The 27,867-nt window shown below is 37.1% G+C and overlaps 1 protein-coding gene across 1 annotated transcript; it reads right to left on the bottom strand.

Moving 5' to 3' along the window:
• Nucleotides 1-58: 58 nt before the first annotated feature.
• On the bottom strand, nt 59-27,867 carry kcnb2a (potassium voltage-gated channel subfamily B member 2a). The gene is made up of 3 exons (XM_065276439.2): nt 27,582-27,867; nt 23,898-24,562; nt 59-3,884 (listed from the first exon to the last, which is right to left on the bottom strand). The coding sequence occupies exons 2-3, from the start codon at nt 24,471-24,473 to the stop codon at nt 1,959-1,961; spliced, it is 2,502 nt and encodes an 833-aa protein (XP_065132511.1). The 5' UTR covers nt 24,474-24,562; nt 27,582-27,867; the 3' UTR covers nt 59-1,958.

Genomic DNA, 27,867 nt, shown 5'->3' with positions numbered 1-27,867 from the left:
CCACTATTAAGGTAGATATTTCTAATGATGCACTGTGAAGCATTTCTCTCTGAAGTCTGTACAGTATAAGATGCAATAGCTGTTTGAAGGCCCCCTTCTCAACTAATGAAGTTTCTTACCAAGATGATTTAGGAGTCACTTTAAGAACTTCTCACCTCAAGAATGTGATCTTGGTGTCCTGTAAAAATATTTTTTATGGTCCTTCTAGGGTTCTGGAACAATGCAATTAACTATTTAAAAAAATAAAGGACGTACAACTATAAACATATGATTTTTACATACCGATGTACAAACTAGAAATCAAACTTAATGAAAAACACTGAATACAGAAGAAAGTGAATCATGTAACATACAATGTATTTGTGCCATCTGCTCAAGGTGTGCTTGTGCAAGTAGATGATACTGTGGTGGCATTTATTACATTATTGTTCACTTGGTGATCATGCTGCAATATAAGATTGTCTTAAAATACAGGAACTATGGCATTTGGGTTTTCAAGGTTATACATAAAAAACCTGAGAACTTACATTTGCATATTTTACTCTATCAAAAGTAGAATTTTCTGTACAGAATTATCTGAACCAAATATATCAACACCTTCTCATAAATGACTGTTTATGAAAAGGCACAGATTTAAATACTTAAAGCAGGCTGTGTGCTCGTGCCTAATTTGTCTTAATCGTTTAATGTACGACTTGCGCCACACAAACAGATAATTGTGTTTCCACACTAAATGAATGTAGCCGGTAATGTGTTGCATATACAGTTAATTTACAAATCTTACATTTTACTGGAGCGCTCAAAGTTCTCCTTCCAGCTGGTAACATCAATTAAAGGGATAGATCACCCAAAAATGAAAATTCTGTCATTTCACTTACATTTACCTCCATATTATTTTTCTTGCTGTGGAAGTAAATGGGGTCCATGAAAGGTTTGGTTACAAACATTTCTCAAAACATCTTCCTTCGTGTTCATCAAAAATAAAGAAATTGCTAGACAAAATGACAGAATTTTCATTTTTGGGTGAACCATCCCATTTTTTGGTACTAGAGCAACTCTATTGCACTTTAAGAGAGGAATGTAATTATTTAATTAATTAAATGTACAATATTCCCATCTAGTCAGGTGTGTCATAAAAATAAAGTGCCATTTCCTTTATCCAGCAGAGGGCGTAGTTGCTTTACTAAGTTATTTCCCTCAGCTTATTCTGAATTAAAGGCAACAAAAAACATCAAAAAGATCTTTCCATACAGTTTCACAGATTTGCTGATGTGGGTTGTTGTCCATAGCAGTTAACATGCTAAATGTTTTATGCAAAGAATTAATTTTCTAAGTAAGCAGGGCAACTAAAATGATGTGAAATCAACATCGGTTTATAGATGTCAGAATAAGTTTTTTGTTGTATTTTTTTCTTCTATTACTTGCTCAAGAGTCACATTTACAGAGAGAACTGAATAAATCATCAAAAGAAGGCATGTTTTGATCAAAATTATTATTTCATGTCAAATTATTATGAATTACTATTGTGCACTGTTCCCATTTTGGTCAAAGCTATCAAATATACCCAACACATTTCAGCTTTTTAAAAATGCATATACTCATCTCAGTGGGCTGTAAATGCTACCGTGAACCATTTCTGTTACCTTATCAGTTATCTGGGTGTTAATGCTTCAAAAGGTATGACACAGCTAACTAATCCTTCACATAAGGGGTCATGCTGTTACAAAATAATATTAACATCATCATCATTATTAGAGTATGTATTGTTCATTAACTTCTCAATGAATGTCACTAAACTCTTGAAGTCAGCAGCAGACGTCTCTCGGGATCATAAAGTCAATCTCTGCAGACCCTTCAATGATTAAGAAAATCCTCTTCACTACATCAGTATGCCTCTTTCTGTCCACACATACTCCCGATGCATTTCTTCCATTAACATGTTAATGCTACTCAGTACATCACATGCTAGTTTCGCACGGTGGTGACCGGCCCCCATCCCCTGACGCCTTGAGAATATCAGGGGAAAGGAGGTGGTTGTCCACCTTCTGTCCACTTTGAATGCTGTCTTCCGCTCCAACGGCACCAACCGTTGCAGAAGCACAGTTTCCTGCATTTTTAGGAGAAGTGGGAGTAACAGCTGCTCTTTCGACATGGTTTCTCCCACCTTGGCTTCCAGAAGAAGACAGGCTGAAATGTGGAGAGCTTGCAGCCGAAACCCCTTCAAAGCCTTTCCCCGGTGACCTCGGGCTCTCCCAAGGAGAACCTACCAGCAGTGAGGAGTCGCACGCTGGTAGCTTCGGTGTCAGAGTTGCTGTGTCATCTAAATGCACGTCGGAAGCCGTGTTGTCTACAGATTCGGTGAAGTTCACTTTAAGTCCCTTTGCTTTCACTTGATTTCCTCTTGGAGGGGTCCGCACATTTTCACCGCTAGGATCGAAGCTTTGGTTTTCCTCACCCTGTGACCCGCTGCTGCTTTCAGGCCTGCACTGGACAAACTCATAGAGGCCCTCTTTGATAATCGTGGGCTGCTTTCCTTTCTTCGATGATGGGCTACTTTGTGCACGTTTGTCCAGAGAGGTAATCTGGCTAAGGTCAAGTGGAGGAGGGGCACGTGGATGCCTCGCCTGCGCGATATTGGGCAGCAGTGCGCTTTTTTCCACCTCGCTGATATCTGTAGCGCAGCTGGCGAAGCTGTCGACACTCGAAATGCTTCTGATGTCTGTGATGACTCTTTCTTTCAGCAGAGGTTCGCTCTGAACCAACTTCATCTCCATCACTTCTTCTCTACCGACGCTGCCTCCTTTACCACCCGAAGGTCCGCTACAGGTTACGGGTAAGGAGGTCATCACCTGGTTATACATCTGTTCAAGGGATTTGGCATTCAGGCGCTGAGGGCTTGGGCAAGGTTTGAATACTCGATCTGGAGAGGCCAACTGATCTATTTCTTCGTATTTCGCTTCATAGATTTTTGAACCCAAGTCAGAGTTTGAGCTCTTTTGAAAGTTCCACTTGCTTGGAGAAATGTGATTTTCTGAGCCCTTCTCTTCATTCTTTTCTATCACAACATCCATTAGCTCCATATTGCGAGCAAAGGCATCTTTCAAGTTCATTGACACAATGCTACCGTTCCTCTTAGCCCTCTCGAGCGCCTCTCTACGTTTGATGGCCTTCTCTTGTCTCTTTTGCTCTTTGTAGAACTCTGAGAAGTTATTCACAATAATAGGGATGGGGAGAGCAATCACTAACACGCCGGCAATACAACAGAGACCGCCCACTATTTTACCTAGGAGCGTTTGGGGGTAGATATCCCCATATCCCACAGTTGTCATGGTTATCGTTGCCCACCAGAAAGAAGCGGGAATACTAGTGAATTTTGTGGCATCTTCGTCTTTTTCAGCGAAGAACACCAGACTTGAGAAGATCATGATGCCCATAGCCAAAAACAATATCAACAGCCCAAGTTCATTATAGCTTCTTCTGAGGGTGAACCCAAGAGACTGAAGACCCGTCGAGTGCCTTGCGAGTTTCAGAATCCTTAGTATTCTCATAATTCGGAAGATCTGTACTACCCTGCGCACGTTTTGAAACTGGAGGACGCTCTTGTTGGATTCCGTTAGGAATATCGTTACATAATAGGGAAGGATAGCCAATAGATCGATGACGTTCAGCGGCCCTTTGAAGAACTTCCACTTGTTGGGAGACGACAGGAAGCGAAGAAGATACTCCATGGTGAACCATGCGATGCAAATGGCTTCAACGTGGGCGAGGTTCGGATTGTCGTTGGACTGTCCGAATTCATCAATTACTTGTAATTCGGGAAGGGTGTTGAGTGACAGTGCAATGGTTGAGAGAACGATAAACAGGATTGATATTATGGCCAGAATCTGTAAAACAAAAGAGAGGGGAGGGTGTCAAACATATACAGAATACAAAATATATCAACTGACAATGACATTTAATTTAAACTATTTGAAAAGGGCTCGATTCTGAACGCGAACGGAAATATTAAGTGCAGATAAGGTCGGTATTCCCACAGTAAAAGTATCATATTTGTGCTAATGTTAACAGCAGGTGGCATAGTATAAAAGATGCAGTCTGTCACGCACTACAGTTCCCTAGGGTTTGTTGTGTAAGTGTAAAAAAAGTCATTTCGGTTACTTGAAGTGTAAAATATATTCAGAAGTTAAAACTAACTTAAAAGAATGATATTTTTCCTCCATCACACCCTGACGACACCCCTGCTTGGATCACCAAAAATACAACATGCAAACATAAATGCACTGTTAGAAAAAGGTCAAAAATGGTCCCAAGGTCATAATTTGTACCATTTAGTTACATATTTGTATACATTTCACTTGCACATTTGATAGCAATATGTACTTATTTACACTCTTTAGGTGCAAACGTGTACTTTTTGAAATGGTACTGCCCAAGTGAAAGGGGTTCTAGGGGGTCCTTAGAAATTTTCACAAGAAAAAGACCAAACAAAAATTATAAAAGTTGACTGTGAAGCCAATTATTTCAGTTAGTAAACAATTTGCTGTCTGTATAATATCATAACTACTATTAATTTACACAGTTTAAATGTTTATTAATAGAAAATATGGATATATATTTTAGGAAATGGTCCCTCGCTAACTTTTTATCATATGTGGGGGTCCCTGCCATCATTATCTGTGTGTTTATTTATTCTTAACGCCATTCCAACATCTATGCCTATCTTCATGATGAGAACTAGTTTATCCATATAAATGTTGATACACACAAGTTTATTTACACAGGTCAGGGATGGCAAATTTGCCATCTCCGATTTACCCAACCTGCATGTTTTTGGCCTGTGGGAGTATACCGGAGTACCTGGAATAAGCCCATAGTGACATGGGTAGAACATGCAAACTCCACACTGAAAGTTTCCTGACCTAGCCAGGGTTTAAAGCAGTCATCATGTTTTATGTGAGAAGGGGGTAAATGTGTGTGCATCACCAATTGTCCTACTGTGCATAGATTCAAAAAATTGCTTTGACAACAGTCAAATATTTGTAAATATTTAAACTCTGGCTATCATGTTAAATCACAAAATAAATGTTTACATTTGCAGCATTACAAGTAAAAAGAAAATAAGCATTAAACATTGCAATGTAAATGTCAAATACATTAGGGTTTGTAGTTGGCAAAAATGTGTTATCCTACTGCAGATAAAAACAAATCTAATTCTGAGAATATTTCATTTGATACATTCCAGGAAATATTTTTAAAGATTACATGAAAGGCCTTAAAAAAATAACAACCCAGTAACTTAGTTTTGGTAAACCATTTTCTGCAAGCATGTGAAAAAATAGGTCACTGAAATTTGGCTCCCCCTGTGATGTCATAAGGGGATAATACCGCCCCCTTAATCTGCACTATCCAGCCACGGCACTGCCATTTAGTGCAAAGATCCGCTCATTTGCATTTAAAAGGACACACCCAAAAATGGCACATTTTTGCTCACACCTACAAAGTGGCAATTTTAACATGCTATAATAAATTATCTATATGGTATTTTGAGCTAGAACTTCACATATGTACTCTGGACTCTGGAGACACCAAATATTTATTTAAAATCTTAAAAGTCTTGTGAAATGTTTTCTTTAAAAAAATGTGTGTATAATACGGATGTTTGTGAAAAATAATGTTGGTTATTATTTTCAAAAATGAAAATTCTGTCATTATTTCCTCAAAAAAAAAAAAAAAAAAAAAACACAAAAGAAGTTATTTTGATCATAGACGGTAAGCAAACAGTTAATGTTCATGGACTTCAATAGTACTTGTTTTTCATGGAAGTCAATGTGTAGCGTTAACTGTGTGATTGTTAGACACAACATGAAGGAAATGATGACTTTTGGGTGAACTATGCCTTTAATGGGAACCTTGTAAATTAAACCAAATGCAAGTTCTCCAAGTGTATATTTACTACACACTGAGGAGCAGCTCTTACTTTATAAATGTCTTGTAATTTAGGAAAAAGCCAGGCTTCTTTAGACTGCCTTCAGCTGTTGTATTTATTTCAGCTGTTGTATAAACAAAACTGCTGTATGTACTTTATCCTATATGGCGCCAGCCACCATCCAGTTACATCATTCATCATACTTTCATTTCTTTTATGCTTTAATAAAGTGTAAGAATGTGCTGCATTTAACATTTTATAGTGATTAAGTGAAATGTGAGTTAGAGACTGAAAGCCAGCATGTGGATTATTCCTTTATGTCCTTTTAAATTATTTTGTCAGGATAAAAAATTAACAACTTTGGTGTACTACAAGTCACCACGCAATAAAGTGAAGATCGCTTACTCATTCACTGGAACTGCATTAAGGGTGGATTAATAAGAATAAAACTGCTGACCATGACAGAGTTCTTTCATTATGGAAGATGCAAACACTGTTATGAAAAAGATGCTATAGTACATATACATAATACATCAAATTCAGCAACCAACTTCTTTATAATGTTACCCATGAACTGTCTTTTTTTGCTATAAAAGTGCATAATTTATCAGGAAATGATGTCTCTGATTTCACACAATCAGCACTTTGATGCAATCCACAAGCTCACTGTCCTTTACTATAGTACATTATATTACAATGTTTAAGAAAGACTAAAGAGATTACACGTTGATTCTTTCCTTGTGGATGAGAGGGGAAAGACTGACTAACTGTCCCTAACCTTTCCATATCCTTACTATACATAGAAACTCAATCCTATTACAATTATCCTGAAATGTCCTCCCACACAGGTGACAATGTGAACATCCTTATCAAGGTCCATACGGTTCTATAACAAATGGAATTAAATAATAATAAGATGCTCGGACTCCAACAATAACATTACAGTAAAATAGGATATACTAAAAGTCCTTTATGAGTTTAAAAAGAGGGTTAGTCTTCAAGTTTCTTATGGGTAGGGTTCATAGCTTTAATGTGCAGTGTGAATGTCTGCCAAATGTGTGGAAAGCCTATCAAATGCCCAAACTCTCACGGATGTTCTCTGGTTCTGTTCAATGTAGAGAAACTATAGGACAAATCCATAACCACGATGGCATCACTTTGCTTATCACACCACTGTCATTTTAATTGTAAAGCAAATGCTGCCCAAGTACTGTGGGTTATTTATTATATCTACAATGTAAAAACATCAATTATGTCAAAATTAACTACTAAACACTCCTGTTAAAGGTGCAGTGTGTACATTTAGTGGCATCTAGTGGTGAGGTGTTGAATTGCAACCAACGGCTCAGTCCACAGCTCACCCCTTGCTTTTGAAACACATAGTGAAGCTACTGTAGCCACCACTGGACAAACATGTCATCGTCGGAGACAACTTAGTAAAAAAAGTTTGTCCGTTAAGGCAGTGGTTCTCAAACTGGGGTCCGGGGCCCCCAGGGGGGCCGCAAGATGGTGCCCAATAAATTTATTTATCATGAATTCTGTGCAATTAAACCTAAAAAAATAAGGCTACTAACCAACAGCAATACTTTCTATCATTTAATATGTTTCGTTTAATTAAAAGTTGAGTTTTAGAACAGTTTTTTGTCATAAATTTTCTTTGGGGGGGCCGCGAAGGATTGCGCCTTACACATGGGGGGCCGCACGCTAAAAAAGTTTGAGAACCACTGCGTTAAGGGCTTCTGTAGAAACATGGCGGCCCAAAATGGCTGCTTCCATTTAAGGGGACCCTCGGTGTATGTAGATAAAAACGTCTCATTCTAAGGTAACAAACACATAACGGTTCATTATGAAAGGTCTTTATACGCCCCTGATAATATAGTTTTGTATATTGTTTTGCATTTCGGTCAAAAGATCCTTCTAAAAATTTTAAGGTACTGCACCTTAAAGGTACAATTTTAGCAACACTTTTAATGTTTGGAGACAAATTGACCCCAAATAGTTTAATATATGCTAAATAGCTTCAAATTTAAAATAAAACTGTTGGAAAAAACATAACTTTTTGTTTTTTTATATACATAAATTGTTTATTTAATAGATTCATTTCTATGAAAACAATACTTTTTTATAGCACATACATTTAGTGTATGTTTAGTATAAAAAAGTAGTAATGAAAATAAATATAACATTTATTTTAATTGAGAACAGTTTTACCAGTTTTTCACATATTAATAGTAAATAACACTCATTGGTTTAGTTTTACAGAAACACTGTGTGTACTGTATGTGTATTTATATACTTGGCAGACACTTTTAATCGAAGTGACTTAAAGTAACTTCAAGTCCAAAAGTATCAAGGAAAAGTCAAAATGTAGGTTTAAAGGTTTAAAAATACAATTAGCATATTTTTCAGAGATGTCAAAGTAGCTTTGGGGTCAATTTGACCCTAAACATAATAGGAGGGTTAAGTTTAATTGCTGACTTAAATTTTTAAGTACAATCAAAGTTTTCTCTACTTATTACAATTTGGTCCAATTTTAATTAAATTATTTATAAAGCAGCATGAAAACAATTAACATAAGCCAGATGTATTCAGAAACAGATGTATAAGCCAAACTATTCAGACACATTAATTAAATGGAAAAATCGCTAAAATATAGAAATGGCATTTGCAGTGTTCTGTAGTCCTTATATTGGTCAAGAAGGCGCTCATAGGTGGCAAACAAATGTGTTGGTAAACAGACAGACAATAAGCATATAAAGGCTGTTGGAAGTTATTGGCCTTGTCTAATACACAGGAAACCTGAGGAAAGAGTCTCTGAATAGAAACTGTGTGTTATTGTACAGGTTCAGTTAAAGGAAAACACCACCATTTTTTATATTTTACTATGTCCTTACATCAACTTAGACAAATTAATACATACCTATCTTATCTCAATGCATGCACTTTTAAGCTTTCTACAGCACCTCATGAATGTGTTAGCAGTTAGCCTAGCCCCATTCATTCCTTGGGATCCAAACAGGGATGAATTTAGAAGCCACCAAACACTTCCATGTTTTCCCTATTTAAAGACTGTTACATGAGTAGTTACACGAGTAAGTATGGTGTCACAAAATAAAACATTTGTTTGGAGCCATAGGAATGAATGGGGCTATGCTAAATAATAACACATTCACGAAGCGCTGTACAAAGATTAAAAGTGCACACATTAAAAAAAGAATAGGAATGTATTAATTAATCTAAGTTGAGGTAAGAACATAACATATTGAAAAACAGTGGCGTTTTCCTATAAGTAAAGACACTACATCCAGGCAGAGGGTTAACGTACACATGAAGCTGAGTGTTAAAAAGGTGTCACTGAGATAACTCCACAGGACCAAATATCAAACAGTTGTCCACAACTATCACACATTAGATATGCTTAAAAATTCTAACAAAATAAATATCTAAATGACTATAACAATGCACACTGTCTATTTTTAATATTTGCCATAAACGTATTACTTTTAAAACCTGAATAAACCTGCTGTATTTCACGGCTTCTTACTAAAATGGAAGGTATGAATAGTCCCACAAAACCAGTTCAATGTTTTGACTTTAAGTCTGAAGGACATGAATTCCCAGCCTGATGTGTCGCTGTGGCAAACTCATTAATCACATTCACAGAGGCTCTAGGAGAAACATTTATATGGAGGTACGTCATACAGTGTAACGCCTCTGCTGACACACGCAGCGGAGGTTGTTCTCAACGCGCGAAAGACAAGAACGATAAGTACTGAACGAGAGATGCAGGTGGATTAGCTAACTGTCCTCATCTGCGGATTACATGGCCAGTGATCTCAACACTGGGAGATTTCTGGCATTAGACCAGGGCTTGTGCGTACAGGGAGCACAGAGACATCCTTCAAGTCACCTAACCCTATTTTAAACCCGTCTCTCTTGCTGATGTCACAGAGACTTTCGTTTACATTAGTTAAGTGTGTTTCTTATGGATTTAAAGGGATAGTTTACCCACAAATGAAAATCATAATTTACTTACCCTGTTCTGAACCTGTATGAGTTCCTTTTTTCCGTTGAACACAAAATAAGATATTTTGATAAATAATGGTAACCACGCAGTTGACGACACTCAATAGCACCCAACTTCCATAGTAGAAAAAAGGAATTCTATAGAAGTCAATGGGAATTGTCAATTGTGTGCTTACCATCATTTATCAAAATATCTTCAGAATAAAAAATCTGGTTCAAAACCACATAAGGGTGAGGAAATTATGACATTTTTGGGTGAACTATCCCTTTAAAGGAGACATTTCACAAGACTTTTTTAAAATGTAAAAAAAAATAGTTGGTCCCTCCAGAGTATGTATGTGAAGTTTTAGCTCAAAGTTTTACCATATAGATATTATTGTAACATGTTAAAATTGCCACTTTGTAGGTGTGAGCAAAAATTAGCTGTTTTGGGGTGTGTCCTTTAAAATGCAAATGAGCTGATCTCTGTACTAAATGGCAGAGCCGTGGTTGGATAGTGCAGATTAAGGGGCGGTATTATCTCCTTCTGACATCACAGGGAAAGCCAAATTTCAGTGACCTATTTTTTTCACATGCTTGCAGAGAATGGCTTACCAAAACTAAGTAACTAGGTTGTTCTATTTCACATTTTCTAGGTTGATAGAAGCACTGGGGACCAAATTATAGCACTTAAACACGAAAAAAGTCAGATTTTCACAATATGTCCTCTTTAAATCAACACTAAAGAGTTTTTGCTCTTTGCTCCCCCTACAGGTTGGAAGCGTAATTGTCCATTGCCACTGTCGTAAATAATTTAGCCTACTGCAGCAAAGCTGGCTCTGATTGGATTGTAGGTCTGCCATAAAGAACGTGTTTGTAGTTTTCACGCGAACTACAGGACCGCGACCCGACGGTTGGAAACTTCTTTAGTGCGGTTTTGGCCGATAGAGGGCTGCAAAGCCAATGTGAAAGTGCCGTTCAGACTGATTCGAGTGGATGAATGACTTTTTTGGAAACGTTATTTTAAGGTAAAAAAAAACTCTTTGGTGTTGCTTTAAAGATGCTCATAATGCAGCAATGCAGAAGCATTGACAAATTTGTCAATCACAATTACATTTATCCAAAGCAACTTACAGAGCATATACAATATCATCAGTATATGTGTTCCCCGATATTGAACCCATGACTTTGCACTGCTGACACAATGCTCTATAACAGCTGAGCTATGGGAACACACATATTTGTGTTACATTTGCAATTGTACATTGTTTTTGTATCTTGAGTTATAGAGTAAAGCTATGATGTTAAGTGAGGGAGGAGAGCGTCGGGCTGGTTTCAAATATCCTGCATTGTGGATTGGAGCTACTCTTTGGTCCTGAGAACATCTGGCTTTTAGACAATAACAACAAGAGTTATTGTCTTGGCACCCAGTTAAACCGAGGATCCGAAAATACTCATAAAAAATGTATATGGCAATCTGGCCAAACATGAGGATTTGCCTTTTAATCTGCACAGTGATGTGGATTTACCTGTATTGTAAAATTCAAATGGGAGTCATCGATTACAACTGTACTAAAACATTTTTTTAAAGAAATATGAATGAATGAGGAATTTTTTTCACTAAGAGAACGAATGCATATCTAAAGCAGTTTGGTGCATGAGGCCAGCACCACGGACAGCTCCTTTCCACAGACACCATTTTCTAATCTGAAGTGCATCCCGGCCAGGAATTAAAGTGTTAAATCCATCTTCTTCATATCTGCGAACCTTTCTCTAGTGCTCAGATGACTTAGTAATGTGTTCTTTAGAAAACAATTATAACAGGCCATGCTTTCAGCTCTACTCTGAGTGAAAGGTGTTACGCTGTGCACAAACAATATTAGCATCTACTGCCAGACTGGCTCTTTTCTTCTGTTTCTCCTTAGTAAAGCAACACTTTGCTGACACATAACTGAACACATTTAAAAGGCATTATATAACTTTAAAAGCTCAGGATTAAATAATGATCTGGTTACAAAAGGGGTTTGATGTACTGTCAGTTATGATTTGGAGTAATACAACAAAAACTAAATCTCCAGGTTTTCAAAAGTCAATGCTTATGCTGACTAAAGGTTAAATTATTTCTAGAAAAAACATTGTTGGCATAACTGCCGAAGCGAAGGAAGAAGAAACTCTGCCTGGAAACCCAAGAATGTTTTGATCAATATTAAGGGGCTATTTATAAACGGTGACATGTGATCTGTTCGGTGTTCCTATGATTGTGGGTTTTTATAGGACGGATTTATATGGCACAAACCCCCACATTCCTCAAGGGATGTTTGCTGAGTAAGGGACATACTATCTAGTATGGCAATTTATCTTTAAACATATGAAGCTAATGGATCTTCCAGCCACTGGGAAACTGTGAGACGGTGCGATGACTAGCCTGCACTTGACAGTGTCTTCACATGTGCGGGGGAGAGAGGAAACAGGGGGTCGCGATTATAGTTATTAGTCAATAATGTAGCCCTGATGACTGCTTGTGATTTACAGGCTTACTCTCAGCCTACCACTTACTGCCGCATCCTCACATACAAAATATTCACTGGGGTAGGCAGGCAGCTTCTACTTAAACACAGTGCGCAGCCTGTTATTCAGTCTGTCCAACTGGCACTGTCTATTTTTAAAACACAATCTAAGAAATCTGCCCTTATTCAAGACCCAAACAATCTTTCAGACATGCCGTATGTCCTTGTAAACACATTTCACAGTACAGAAATCACGAGTGGGTTCAAGGTGAGGTTGAGTTCAGAGGATAAAGCTCTCTGTCTTATCCTGCAAGACTGGCAGCGCCACTGCCTGTGGCAAGGCTTTAGCTCCTGCGGGGTTGGGTGGGTGGAGTGTATAGCATGTGTTTTGCTGTCACACCGTATGAATGGCACAGAAACTGCTTAAGAACACTGTTAGCCCAACAGTATTACCTACTGATGCCTTAATAATTGTCATGAAAGAACATTTTTAAATTAATAAAAAGAAATGCTAGAAAGAAAGACACTGAATCAGGAGCAGATAAGGCAATGAAATGAAATCCCACTAACTGATTAATGTAGACACTAAAGAGACCCAACAAGACACAGGAAAAGAAAATCATGCATGTCTGCATATCTATCATATATAAAAACATCAGGTTATTTAGGTTTACCAATGCTTTAAAAAAGTTTTTTTATATTCAGTTTTTTAACTGTACATCAATATGTTAACAATTTGATTCTTCTGATATTCATTAAAGTTCTTGTTTGAAAAAGAATTACACCTATTAAAGGGACATTCCACTTTTTTTGAAAATATGCTTATTGCTTTTTGATTCTTGAACATTTGATTCTTACCATTTTGAAATCCATTCAGCTGATCTCCGGGTCTGGCGCTAGCACTTTTAGCATAGCTTAGCACAATCCCTTGAATCTGATTAGGCCATTAGCATCACGCCTAAAAGATAACCAAAGAGTTTCGATATTTTTCCTATTTAAAACTTGACTCTTCTGTAGTTACATTGTGTACTAAGATCGATGGAAAATGAAAATAAGTGATTTTCTAGGCAGATATGTCTAGGAACTATTCTCTCATTCTGGCGTAATAATCAAGGACTTTGCTGCCATAACATGGCTGCAGGAGGCACAATGATATAACGCACTGCCCGAAAATAGTCCCCTTGGTTACTTTCAATCGCAGAAGACTATTTTCGTGCAGTGCGTAATATCACTACGCCTGCTGCAGCCATGTTATGGCAGCAAAGTCCTTGATTATTACGCCAGAATGAGAGAATAGTTCCTAGACATATCTGCCTAGAAAACTGCAACTTTTAATTTTCCGTCGGCCTTAGTACACGATGTAACTACAGAAGAGTCAAGTTTTAAATAGGAAAAATATCGAATCTTTATGGTTATTTTTTTTTAGGCGTGATGCTAATGGTCTAATCAGATTCAATGGATTATGCTAAGCTATGCTAAAAGTGCTAGCGCCAGACCCGGTGATCAGCTAAATAAATTTCAAAACGGTGAAAATCAAATGTTTAACTCTAGGGAAGCTGGAAAATGAGTATATTTTCAAAAAAAGTGGAATGTCCCTTTAAAACCTATATTTTCTATGATCATATGGAGTACGTACAGTAAAAAAACCTACTTCATTTTTTTTTTGCATTCTCACAATCAAAATACTCATTCAATTTAGAAAATCTTGTCTTTCAACTCCTAACTTAGATTTGAATGTACAATTTTGATGAATGTCAGAAAAGATCCTTATTCAAGACTGTCACATGACAGATTCATACCTCTGAATTGGGCTTTACACATTGCAAAAAAATACAAAGGCAGATTTCAGACCCCCTTAAATGTTTCCTAAATTCAAGTCTTAATACTCATACTGTGAATTTGAATTTGGACATTCTGAATGAGGATTGTGGATTCTATAGTTATTGATTGTCAGTCATGTTACAGGTAAAATGTGCTTTAAGTTCAATAAAGCTTCATTTTGAAGATAAGATCATGTCTATAACTTGTAGCAGCAGATGCCCACTAAATGCAACTTTATACCTTTGAGTGGAACAGAAGGTTGATCTCAGACTAAAGATAAATCCCTTCTCAGGATTAACAACATAATTGTGTGACATTGTGGGGGACAAAATCTTCTCTGAGTCGGCAAAGAAAAACATAGGATTTGTCCCAAGTATGTACAGTAGTCTCATAGGCTCATCTCTTCCTTTCAATGTACTGGATTACATAACATGACAATTACTTTCAATTCAGAGCTGTCTCTTTTAATTTCAGTACATGTCAACTTTAAATTTCATTGTTTAAGCCAACTTTCAAAAAAGTGAAATAATAATTTTTTCTGGATTTCAAAAAGAATTGCATTTCGATTGCATTGCATCTTGTTTTATTTATTTTTGTTAGCTGAGGTGCACCATATAAAAAAGTATACAGAGTCAGAGAGTATATTAAACATTTATCTCTCTCTTTACATCACATTACGCGCATGACTGCACGGAAAACAGTTCTGGCCAGTCCATAATCTTAAGAGGAGATCAATTTACCAACCGCAGTCCGAAAGTGTATTGCGAAATAACGCCTCCATTGAAGTGGGCGAAAGATGAATTATTCTAAAATGATAAATGCAATCTCACTGGTTAATAAGATCTAACCGGCTCTTACAGGAGCACCAAATGTAACCTTTATGCTCGCTTCATGCCTCTTGAACTGAGAGGGAATCCAAGATTCACTCTTACATCAGAATAATGTCACAGGTATGTCCTTCCACAGGCAGACCAAGTGTCTCAGCCAAAATCCAAAGTCTCTTTATTCAGTAACAGATCCTCCACAGAGAAAGAGCTTTTCTGCCCCTCTGCCATCACTGTGATGGGTTAAGAGAGCATCCGCTCCATCCGTGGTGCTGAGAGTATCATGTCAAGAGCAATTACCGTAAATACACATAAATTATTCACACCTCAGGCGCTTCAGGAGAAAAGCGGACCAAACACAATCCACAGTGAACACATCTTTATATTGTAAGATATCTGATATCTCTAGATCAGGGTTTTTTTGTCAGCCGAATCCCCTTGACCTAAATTATTTACTTGAAGTGCCCCCTGAGATTTTAAGTGAAGTTATAATATTTCAATAATTCAATAGCACATTTGCAAAAATGTAAAACAATTAAAATATTTATTTTTATCCGTTTTTAGCAATAATATTTGACATAGTACCTGTTATCGGACCTTCATTTGGTAATTTCTTTTATTGGTTCATTAAGCAACCACCCTTGCACACCTGTAGGTATAGGTGTGTAGGAAGAAAGACAAAAACAAAAAGATCCCGCACACTACACTCTAAAAACAAACGGTGCTAAATAGCACTAAAAGTGGTTCTTGGCTCGTAATCATAGAGGAACAATTTTTAGTGCTATAAAGCACCTATGAAGAACCATAAGGGGGTCATACAGCACCACTATAGCACCACATATGGTTCTACATAGCACAACATGGTTCTACATCAGTGCTACACAGGTACTTCATCGGTGCTATATGGCACTTAAAATGGTTCCTCTATGATTACGAGCCAAGAACCACTTTTAGTGCTATTTAGCACTGTTTGATTTAAGCGTAAAACTTGCAAAGTAATCAAGAGGTTTAATAATCACAACGTTTTGTTCCAGTTACAAAAAAACAAACTGTAAAAACTATTTAAGTTAGATCATTTTTACACAATCAACACACACATCTCTGCTACAAAGGAACACTTAAAGTTTGTTTGTGGGACCTACCGTTATTATACAATTACACCAACCATGAGAGGAGTGCACATGTTTCAACTTACCCTATTGGGGTTAATTGTAACAAACAGAGAGTTTGTTGTAACACAAGTAGGGGGTTTGTTTAAACACAAATAATTCAATAAAATTCTGTTTATATGTTAAAGGTGGATATTGTTTATATATCTGCATATAATAGATAGATATCCACACATTCATTCATCCATGATCATTCATCTAACCATCCTTGTATTATGCATCAATAAATATATTTTTTGAAAGGGCTGCACAATTAAGACAAAAAAAAAATCATAATTGTGAGTTATTTCCCTTGATATTGTATTATCCTGATTATCATTCTGATGAATAGTATTTAATTCACATACTGTCACGGTGTGTTATACACCGAAAAAGGAAGAACTTAAGGACGAACCCAAACGCAAGAGATGTGTAAAAATAAACTATGTATTTAATGAAACAGAACATAAACACCCACGTGGGGGTAAAACAGAGGATAAATACAATACTGTGATGAAACACAAAACACAGGAACAACAGGAACAGACCTCAACATGAACATAGAGTTTTCCAAAACGAACGCGCACACGACAGAGAACAAGAGGGCATTATAAAGACACCACATCAATGGGGAACAGGTGAACATAATTAATTACGTAAGACACGAGTACATAAGGGAGCAGGGTAAAAGTGACGAGACACTGGGAACACGTGACACAGATACATAATGTGAAAAACACGTGTTCCCACACAGACCACAATGCTGCCATGACCTTGCCCTCAGAACATAGACCTGAACCTATACTAAGGTCTGGCAAGATCACGACAGCGAAAAGACACTGGGAACATGTGGAAGCCACACACACAATATGACTCCACATGTCCCCCACAAAGAACATAATACTCTCATGGTCCTGTCAGATGTACTCAGACCTCAATCTAGCACGGAAGGTCTGACAAGACCATGACACATACATTGTCTTCATTTCATTATCATGGTATAACTGAGGTTTAATATTAACTAACCCAGCTGTGTAAAAATGTTTTCAATCCCAGCTATTAGTTACTAGGAGTTGCTGACATGTTTCAAAATGGTGTTATGTTTAAGGTCACAAGACAGTGATTAAAATAACATAAGGTTGGATTTTGTGCCTTACACATCCAACTCAGAAATTGAAAAAAACTTAAGATGACGAAATTTACTTCCAGGCATCTTAAACACTTTTTGTTCAATATCTTCACCAAAACAAATCAAAACTTTCCACAAATTCACAGGAGATCAACTTCTGATAGTAAGAGAAAAAGACCAAAAGCACAGATTGATCGGCCCTGTATGTAAAGCTCTGTGTTACAATTAACCCTTTATTAGTTTCAAGTTTGCAGGAATTCTTAGTTTCTTATATGTTTTAGTGTTGTGCAATGGTCACATGACATACAGATTAAACTAATAAAATCTATATTTTATGTAAGTGTTTTATTTACATTTTAGGGCGGTTAGACTAGTCCTAGACTAAAATAAATGAGCTGTCCAAATTGAAAACAACTTGCACTGACATACCTTAAAATACATACCTTAGTTTAGCCTGAAAATGCACAAAAGTAAACTGTAAAAAATTAGCTGTAATTATGCAGCTGGTTGCCAGTAAGTTACTGTAGAAGATAAATACTGAAAATGTTTCATTAAGTTACTGGCAGCTACTTGCCAGTAATACCCAGTAAAACTGTAATTTCTACAGAAATTTTTTCCAGTTTAGGGCAGGGTTTTCCATGAGGTTCCCGAGCCCCTGATGGTTTATGAGGAAATTGCATGGGTTTAAGATTTGATGAAAAACAATCAATTATTAATTACAATTAAATCATAAAGGGGTGGTTTCCCGGACAGGGATTATCTTAAACCAGGACTAGACCTTAGTTGAAATATAACTAGTTTTAACAAACATGCCTTACTGTAAAAAATAAAAGTGGGATCAACTTAAAAATTTAATTCAGTCGGTAACATCTAAACAAACAAACAAAAAAAATTTGACTTGTTTTTTAACATGTTTAAATAAAAAAACGTAAAATGAAAAATGTATGTTGAAATAACTTTTTAGGTGTTACCAATTGAAGTAATATTTTAAGTTGATCCACTTTTTATAGTTGAAGATCTGCATGTGTTACTACTTTACCTAACTTCATTACCATCTATAAAAACTTGCAGTAACTGGAAAAAAAAATATATTTATATATTTACATACATATATTGCAGAGAATTCTACAGTAAAGAGTTGTCCATCTTTTAAATAAGAAAACATTGTTTAATGCTACCAGTTGTTAGTGTTTTTTAGGTCATTGTTTTATAGATGATCAAGTGTGTTTGTTGACTGACAACCTTTAGTGTTATGGAAGAATGAACTGATGAAACATGTTTGAAGAAGATTTTGAATGCATTTTGCATATGAAATGAACTGCTGTGTCAAGATGGTTAAGAGAACTGCGTGAAAAAGTTTGCAAAAAGTCACCATAGTATCAAGAAATGTATCCAGCGATTGTAAAAAAAAACTGTAATACGTTCTTTTCATAAGCAAAATAAAGTCTTAGGTAAGATTTTGATTAGAATTTTTTTCTGTTTTCTGTGTTAGTCCAGCTTACTTTCTTTTTAATCTGGTTTAGAATCAAGTTGATTTCTTTAAAGTAGCTCAGCCTAAAGTTGCTTCACAATGCCACAAAAAGACAATTTTTGGCTGTAGGGTTCTATAAAGAACCTTTAACATCCAAAGAACCTTTCTCATTTGCAAAAGGTTCTTTGTAATGAAATAGGTTATTTAGACTATAAAAAAGGTTTGAAAGAAATGGTTCCTTAATGAACCTTTGATTGAATGGTTCTTTGAGTATCCAAAATGGTTCATATGGCATGACTGCGAAAAACCTTTTAAGCACCTTTACTGTTTGTGTAGGTCTCTGACCTTTTATAAAGGACATACACTAAGTACTCTGAGATACATGTGTAAGGTGAGAATCAGGGGAAATAGGACATCTTAACAGGAAGAAAAAGCCTGCATAGTACACCAGAAACCAAACGTACTCCTCACCCAGCAAACTCAAACCACTGACAGGAAATCGTAAAGGATTATATTCATCCCCAGGCAATTCAGAAGGCTCCTGCTGCATCCGGAAACTCCGAAAATTGTTTAGAAAATATCAAAGTCCCCTACCACAGGAATATCCTCTCTAACGTGGAAAAAAATGCATCCTCTAATGAACACGTGGCCATATTACATACTATAGTCATAAGCCAGACAAACTAGAGTCCTCAGCGGTCTATTTGTAGGAACAGACTATAAGTAAATCACCAAAGGAGATTAAGACTCCATTGCCTCACTGAGATAGCTAAACAAGTTACTGTTAGCTTTGTCCAAAGGAAAATACAGTATATTACCATTTGAATAGTGTTTTAAAATGAGCAATAACAATTTAACAGCTTACTTCCCAACACTTGAAATGTCACAAATATTCATTTTTCAAAACAATGACATAAGCTGTACAAAAACATGCCATTTTAAAGACCACAGTGTCACAGTATAGAAAATTATTATCAGGGTCATTGAGTTCATATGATGTGACCATACATTGGGAAACCCCTCAATTATAGCCTACAGTCATACTCGTGTTGTGTTCAAAACACATCCAGTCTCAGATAACCAAGCAACAGAAGTGATGGTAGAGAGGTCAAGGTTAAGAATTTAATTTGTCATTGACAGTGTTCACATAAAATCTGTGAGTTACGGCTGGACGCCTGCGATGTAAAAACCGTCTCCCATAAAACCGTCCTGGATCTATGCACACAAAACATTACAAAGATTTCAGAGTTGCATTTATTACCTGACAGTAAACTGGAGTTAACTAAATTGAATTACTTTGTAACTTTATATGCTGCTGCTGGCTATAATAGTGTGAGAAGATATCTGCCATGGGCTGTTGCATTTGTGCCCGCTTTTTAGCTTTGCCTCAATCCTCAACATACTCCTTCAACGAACACGGCAGTGATATGATGAACTGAACTTAGTCGAAGGTGATTTCAGTCAATATAAAGCCGATCCTGACCTGACACCGCATACATTATAGCTGATATGTGTGGACTGAATAGATGCTGTTTGTTTGTGCTGACTCATTTAAACCATTGACTGGCAACAAATCATAGTGGCAGTGACTTAACCTTCATCCCTCTCTGTTAGAGCAGAACGTGCTACTCCACGTGCACGGTCGCACCCCCTACCAATAATGCTGAAGTAGATCTGTCACACACAATAAATCACAGAGAAATGATGTGCCCTGTCCTTTATGGTCAGGAAACATTAATAACAAAAATGCCTGAGCAAGCATGTGTGGCAGAGATGGATGCAGTTAAATATGATAATGACAGTTTAATGTATGTTTGTGAGTATTACTGTCTCTCCTTTCACCTCTGCTTTCTAAAGTTTCCAACTTTCTTTTTCAGCTCCTTTCACTTTATGTTACTCTGCTGTACCTTATTTTCCTTTATTAGCTTTACGTTATGTTACAAGTTACAGTGTCGTCATATCCACTCGGTGTTTCATATTTATTTATGTATTATTTCTTAACGCCATTGTAGAATCTATGGCTATATTCATGGCAAGAACCAATACACAACTTAATCCAGAAAATTTGATATAGGGCAATTAGAATAGGGTGACCATACATGCAATTTTCCCTGGACACATCCTGTCCAGGATTTCGGGTGCATCCTCAGGATGTCGCATTGGTTGACCTATACATCAAGGTTTAATATTTCATGTTCTATTTCAAAAAAAGCAACCATTACATTTCAAGGTAAGAATAAAAATACAATGATTGTATGTCTTAAGAGAAATAAATCTTTACTTTATAATGTTTTAAACTAAAATGTGAGTACCCTGAGGATGTATGCGCTCGACAAATATGATTTCTGGAAGACAGACCCAAAATCCTTGCCAGGACGTGTCCGGGAAAAATGGCATGTATGGTCATCCTAAATTTGAACTATAATTAACCTAACCTGGGGTGCATTTCCCAAAACAATAGTTGCTTACCAAGTTAGCAACTTTGTTGTTTGCAATGAAATTTCCCATTGCCAACCAACTAAGTTGCTAACAGGTTAGCAATGGTACTTTTGGGAAACACACTCTAGCATGTCTTTGGACTGTGGTTGAAAACCAGATTACCCAGAGTAAATCCACGTGGACACAAGGGGAACATGCAAACTCCAAATGTTTCATGTTAAAGAGACAGCGCAACCAAAAAATAAAAACTCACGCTCATGTAATTTTGAGCTTTTATGACTTACTTGATATTGAGCAGAAGAGAAAAAATATTAAAAAATGCTCACTTGGCTCTTTTTCCATACAAAGTGAATAAGGCTTGAACTGTTGATCTAATATACTCCCTTTATCATTGCCCCTTTTCCCCCTGTTCATGTAGCTCAATTGGTAGAGCATTGGTGCAAAACGTCATGGGTTTGATGCCCTGGGAACATATATGTTGATTTAATTGTAAAATACATCCAACAAATGTAAATATAAACTTTTTTGAGTTTCACATAGGGTGCAAGTGAACAATTATGGTGAACAATTATCCCTTTAAATGTTTGGCACAAAGGTTAAGCGCTATTTTTGTGTAAAATGTCCTATAACGGAACATTTATAGGCAAAATGATTCCATAATTAATTGTAAACTATTTTGCATATTATCCATAACAGTATGCTTGTTACCATGATTGCAATGCTTATATTTCTTATTATTAAAGGATTAGTCCATTTTCTAAAAAAAAATCCAGATAATTTACTCACCACCATGTCATCCACAATGTTTATGCCTTTCTTTGTTCAGTCAAGAAGAAATTATGTTTTTTGAGGAAAACATTCTAGGATTTTTTTCATTTTAATGGACTTTAATGGACCCCAACACAAAATTGCAGTTTTAACTCAGCTTCAAAGGACTCTTAACGATCCCAAACGAGGCATAAGGGTCTTATCTAGTGAAACGATTGTCATGTTTGACAAGAGAATAAAAAATATGCACTTTTAAACCACATCTTCTCTTATTCCTCCGGCTGTGTGACGAGCCAGCGCAACCTCACGTAATTGTGTAATGACGTCGAAAGGTTGCACGTTACATATATGAATCGCACATTTGCAGACCATGTTAAACAATAAATTGACACAAAGACATTAATTACTATCATTCAACATACAACAAAGCAGAACGGTCCTCTTTCTCCACAATTGTAAACACTGGGGCGTAGTTTCGATACGTCATCTGTGACCTCTTGACATGATGACGTATTACATTAGGTCGCGTCACACGACCGGAGGAAGACGAGAAGTTGTGGTTTAAAAGTGAATATTTTGATTTTTATTGCCAAAAATGACAATCAATTCACTAGATAAGACTCTTATGCCTTGTTTGGGAGTCCTTTGAAACTGTAATTTTAAACTGCATTAAAACTGTTAAGTGTTGGGGTCCATTAAAGTCCATTAAAATGAGAAAAATCATGGAATGTTTTCCTCAAAAAACATAATTTCTTCTCGACTGAATAAAGAAAGACATCAACATTTTGAAATTATCTGGATTTTTTTTTTTTTAAGAAAATGGACTTATCCTTTAATATTCACAATAGAGTTTTTATTACTAACATTATCAGGATCCTATAAGTTTTCTTAAATGTATTCTTTAACTTTGTTTATTTAGGATGCTTCCCTCTAAGAAAGCTTCTTTTTTTCACGAGCCAAAGGGCACGAAAAAAATCCTGTACATTAAAGCATTTCACTAATGGCTCTTCTGACTGCTTTCCCTGGCTGTATTCTGGTAAGTAGGCGATCAGTGCCATTGGGACTGGGCACTGAGTGAAGGCAAGCCCTCTGAGCAGCTGTGAAAAACCATTTCAATTTCCTCAACAACCTTCTATCAATGCATTGGTACCAAGGCGTTCTATTAATGTGTAAGAAAGCACAATTCCTCCAAAACTTCTCTAGATGATAACATTGTTATTTAACAAGCAATATCCTCTGCCGTAAATTAAATATGACCACCATACAGTTATTGTTTTATAGAATGGCTTTGAAATGTAAATACAAACTGTAAGTGCTATGGAAATCATAGTGTGTAATGCATCCTTATCGATCCTCGGCATTTCACCACATTTGCAAAAATAAAAATCATAAACAGACACACATCTCAGGTGAATTTGACAGCCAAAATAGTTTCAAACTAAGAACATACAAATTTCCTCTAGTGTGGCCATAATACAAAGAACTATGTACCAATAAAAAATATGCATCTTCTTTTCTGGTACAATATGAACCCCTGGGCTAATACGTCAATCATGACATCCAGGAAAGAGCATATGGATTCTGTTATATTTATAAATTCATTGGGTTTTAGATTTCATCATGTCACTGCAGCTTTGGATTTTTACTGTAAACATTACCCTTGATTATTCATTGTAAGACAATCTGATAATCCATTTTATATTGAATATTTTTGCACTATAATTACATATGGTGAATAGAAGTGCTGGTTTGTTGTTCAGATGCTCAGATTTAGGTGGAAATGTCTTTGCCATCATTGTGGGATGGGTATACTCAGATATTTGTGCGTGGTGTATGCATGAGCCATGTGCTTGGCCTACCTTGGCTGCCACAGAAGAGCTTGGTTTCTCCAGCAAATCCCAGAGCTTTTGCCTTTTATCCGGACAGCAGCCTGTGTCCACCTGATCTCCTTCTTTCTCTCGAAGGGTTTCGGCCTCTCTCCTAAGTTCTTCGTTCATCTGCTCCTTCTTTTGATGATAGCGTGCCTGGCAGCATGACTCGAGATAGATTTCATCAATGCCCCAGTAATCAAGCTCCTGACCAAAAGACAAAGCACACATCTCTTCCATCATGTGCAGCTTGCCCGTCCGGTAAAAGTTTAAAATGGAGGAAAAGGCACCCGGGTGCCTATCAAAGAAATACTCGTTATCATTCAGACTGTAGTCGTCACAGATCTCCATTAAGGTTTCATGGGTGTTGCAGTCTCTAAGTTTCCCCAGACGCGTTCTTGGCAGGCGGTCAAGGGTTCTCCACAGAACCTCGTGGACCAGTCCACCCACGTTGATCCGGACTCTTCTGGATCTGGCTTTTGTCCGGATTATTTCGATGGGTTCCGGCGGGAGCGAGCCCTGCGGCCTTGAGACTTTCTGAGTCCCAAAGTTTGCCCTCTCAGCCATAATGTGCTACTCGAATGCTATGCTATATAAGATGCCAACAAGGAGAACTGTGGTGAATCCACCTCAGACAAGGCCCTTCATGGTCACACCTGAAATGAAATAAGATGTAACTCTGTGACTGAAAAACAGGACAGAAGGCTTTAAAAATGTATTAATAAATCTTCACATGGATTCCATAGATAAACAATTTAGAGGTTCCCCAAATAGAATCATTTCTTGTAGAACCATGAACCACACACTATTATTATATAGACTTTATGCTCCAAAAATTAATATACCAATAAACTTTTTTAAGCTAAAACCAGCCTGTATACCACGCAATGTACAGATGGAAGAGGATTATATGTATGTATGGAATAATTGACAACGTTGAAATATTCTAAAATAATGCACAACCAAGGTGGTAATGGGGCACGACGTGAAGCGGACCGGACTCAATTATTCCGCTTATACCAAGGTTACCACAGACATTGCTCTGGTGGTTAAGACATTTGACAGATTAGATGTGCGTTTATCAAAAAATAATGCATTCCCTTGGAACATTTCTCAACCAATCAGAATAAAGCATTTAAAGGAAAACGCCACAGTTTTAATATTTTACTATGTTCCTACCTCAACTCAGATGTATTCATACATACCTGTCTTTATTCAATGCATGCATTTAATCTTTGTACAGCACAATCTGAATGTGTTAGCATTTATCCTAGCCCCATTCATGCCTTAGGATCCAAACTGGGATGAATTTAGAAGCCACCAAACACTTTCATGTTTTCCCTATTTAAAGACGGTTACATGAGTAGTTACACAAGTAAGTATGGTGGCACAAAAAAGGTGCGATTTTTAACCAGATAAAAATGAGAACTATAGTGTATGGTGGAAGAGCACTTAGTTTGCAGCTATTCAACCTCGGGCGCAATACTATTGCCGAAAGTTTGAGGGAGTAGTCAGGAGTGATGATGTTACTGCGCCTGAGGTCGAGGTGCTGCAAACTAAAGGGGGTAACCTTTTGTTAAGTCACTCATGATGACTCGATCAGCAGTCCTCCCTGTCAGTAACATCCGTGACTGTTGACGTTTACGCAAAAAAGAAAGTACACGGAGAAACGCGCAGTTAAAAATACTTTTCACTGTTATGTGAGAGAAGCGTGCTGTATGCAATATGAGAGAGAGGGGAGGGCCGCACACTGTTGAGGCGCTGCACGCAACGAGAGAGGGAGTAAGGAGGCGCGCTAAGCGCACACTACAACGAATTAAGACGTTTTAAATAGTAAAATTAAAATGTAAATGGGAATCATGAAAAATCTAATTGTGGTGGCCAGTTTTTAATCTGTGGTGGCCCGCCACAGATAAATCAATGTATGGGAAACACTGCATTGTTTTCTAAGAGTATACGCGGTGCCGCCTGTCCGCGGCGCTCAGCTACAACTCAGAAAGTTGCTCAAATCCCTGTCGCGCCACAGAACCCCACTCACATAGTTTAACATTAAATAACATAATATTTTACCCAAATCATTAACGATTAACATTGGCTGCTAACGTATATTTAGCATTTTTAAATAGACGCTATCTGACAAAGCTTGCGCTATTTAATGTGCACTTCCAGTGTACAATACCTTTGAGTCCTAGAAGCGACTCGACGCAGTGCTGCACTGTGCTGAGCATCCGGTGTCCGACCCCCTTAAGTGCTCTTCCACCATACAATATAGTTCCTCATTTTTTATCCGCTTAAAAAATCTAAAGGGTTTTTTTTGTGCCACCATACTTACTTGTGTAACTACTCATGTAACAGTCTTTAAATAGGGAAAACATGCAAGAGTTTGGTGGCTTTAAATGCATCCCTGTTTGGATCCTAAGGAACGAATGGGGCTAGGCTAAATGCTAACACATTCACAACACGCTGTACAAAGATTAAGTGCACACATTGAAAAATATAGATATGTATTCATTTGTCTAAGTTCAGGTTAGAACATAGTAAAATATTGAAAAACTGTGGTGTTTTCCTTTAACAGTCCCGTGGTATAAGTTACATTATCTTAATGAAGGCTTTAAAATGAGTTACTCACAGTGATGTCTTAAAGAACCATGTTATAGTTCCCCAAAGAACCTTTTAGTCAAAGGTTCTTAATTATGTATGGTTCATGTAAAGTTCTTAAAAAAAATCTTTATGTAACCAAACAGTGTTTCTATACAGTACCTTTAATTTTAAGAGTGTAACACAGACAATACACACTTTAAAGCACATGCAATGACTTCCAGAGTCATAATGTAGATTCACAGATCTAGAAAAACAAATGTATAGATAAATCCATTGAATGACAATTACAGTGTGGTTCTTATGGAGCGTTTAAATGTCAAGCTGGCTATACTTCTGCTCTGAGGACAGACGATAATGCGATTGAGTATTTAAGGATGTCTTGATGATAAATCCCGGTAGGACTATTTAGCGGGCTTCTATTTCCTGCTCTTAAAAGACTTCGTAACAGCCGGCTATTTAAAACTTCCAACCAGAGAGAAAACTATATAGGCCAACATTTCATAATGTGCATTACTGGGATGTTACCAAAACTATACTGTCCCGTGGTGAAGTTTGCTTTAACACTTTGTCACATCCATCTTATCCCGCAGCAGCTTATGCCTTATCCTCACAAGGTTAAATTGGTGTGCCCTAATATTGCAACAAATTTCTATCGTAAAAATCAGCTCGTGTACAAGTTCAAAAAACATTCACAAGGCGCGAACAGAAAGATCTCAAATGAAGATATTAGCGTAACGTCCAGGGAACCTAAAGAGAACGTTAAGAAAACTTTCCTAGCCAACCAATAGGAAACGTTTGGATGTCCGTTACGGGAAACCAAATTGTTGCCTACTTTAGGATGAGGGTTAAAAACCGTTCATTTCTAAAATAATTCATTGTGGTATTTCATGATAACCGTCTGATCCTTAACTAGTAGCTTATTTTGGGTGCACCTGGTGAAAGTGTAACTGTTGTGGCACGCGCGTGTGCGTGGAGTTTTATAGCACGAAGAAAACAATCTTACAACCCGCCGTTCGGATAGCACCATCTTCTTCGATATACCGATCTTTGAAGCGAATTAAATTATGATCTTACCTCTCCTCCGTTCTTCTTCTTTATATGCAAGTAGCCTACTAAAAGAAGTATTTCAGCCTTTGATTTCCTCCTCCATCAGATTAAGGAAGAGATGCATGTTGAAGCCCTGTTCGGACAGCCGCTCTTCTTCATTTTCGTATGAAAAGCTCACAAACTACTCGGGCCAATGAAGTAAAAAGGTAACAGTATAAAGTGTGGATTATTCTCGCCACGAAGCCATGATAATGTTATAACGATAAGTGGTGTCACGCGTGGAGCTCGAGCGAGGAGCATCGACTGAGGCTGG

The sequence above is a fragment of the Paramisgurnus dabryanus genome, chromosome 6, assembly GCF_030506205.2.
Source record: "Paramisgurnus dabryanus chromosome 6, PD_genome_1.1, whole genome shotgun sequence".
In the NCBI taxonomy this organism is placed as follows: Eukaryota; Metazoa; Chordata; class Actinopteri; order Cypriniformes; family Cobitidae; genus Paramisgurnus; species Paramisgurnus dabryanus.
This window is presented reverse-complemented; position numbering and strand designations above follow the sequence as displayed.

Excerpts from the sequence above, each read along its gene's own strand:
- kcnb2a (XM_065276439.2), bottom strand. The coding sequence starts at position 24,473 with ATGGCTGAGAGGGCAAACTTTGGGACTCAGAAAGTCTCAAGGCCGCAG. Across the intron at positions 3,885-23,897 it reads GCTCTTCTGTGGCAGCCAAG|ATTCTGGCCATAATATCAAT; the intron begins GTAGGCCAAGCA and ends TTTGTTTTACAG.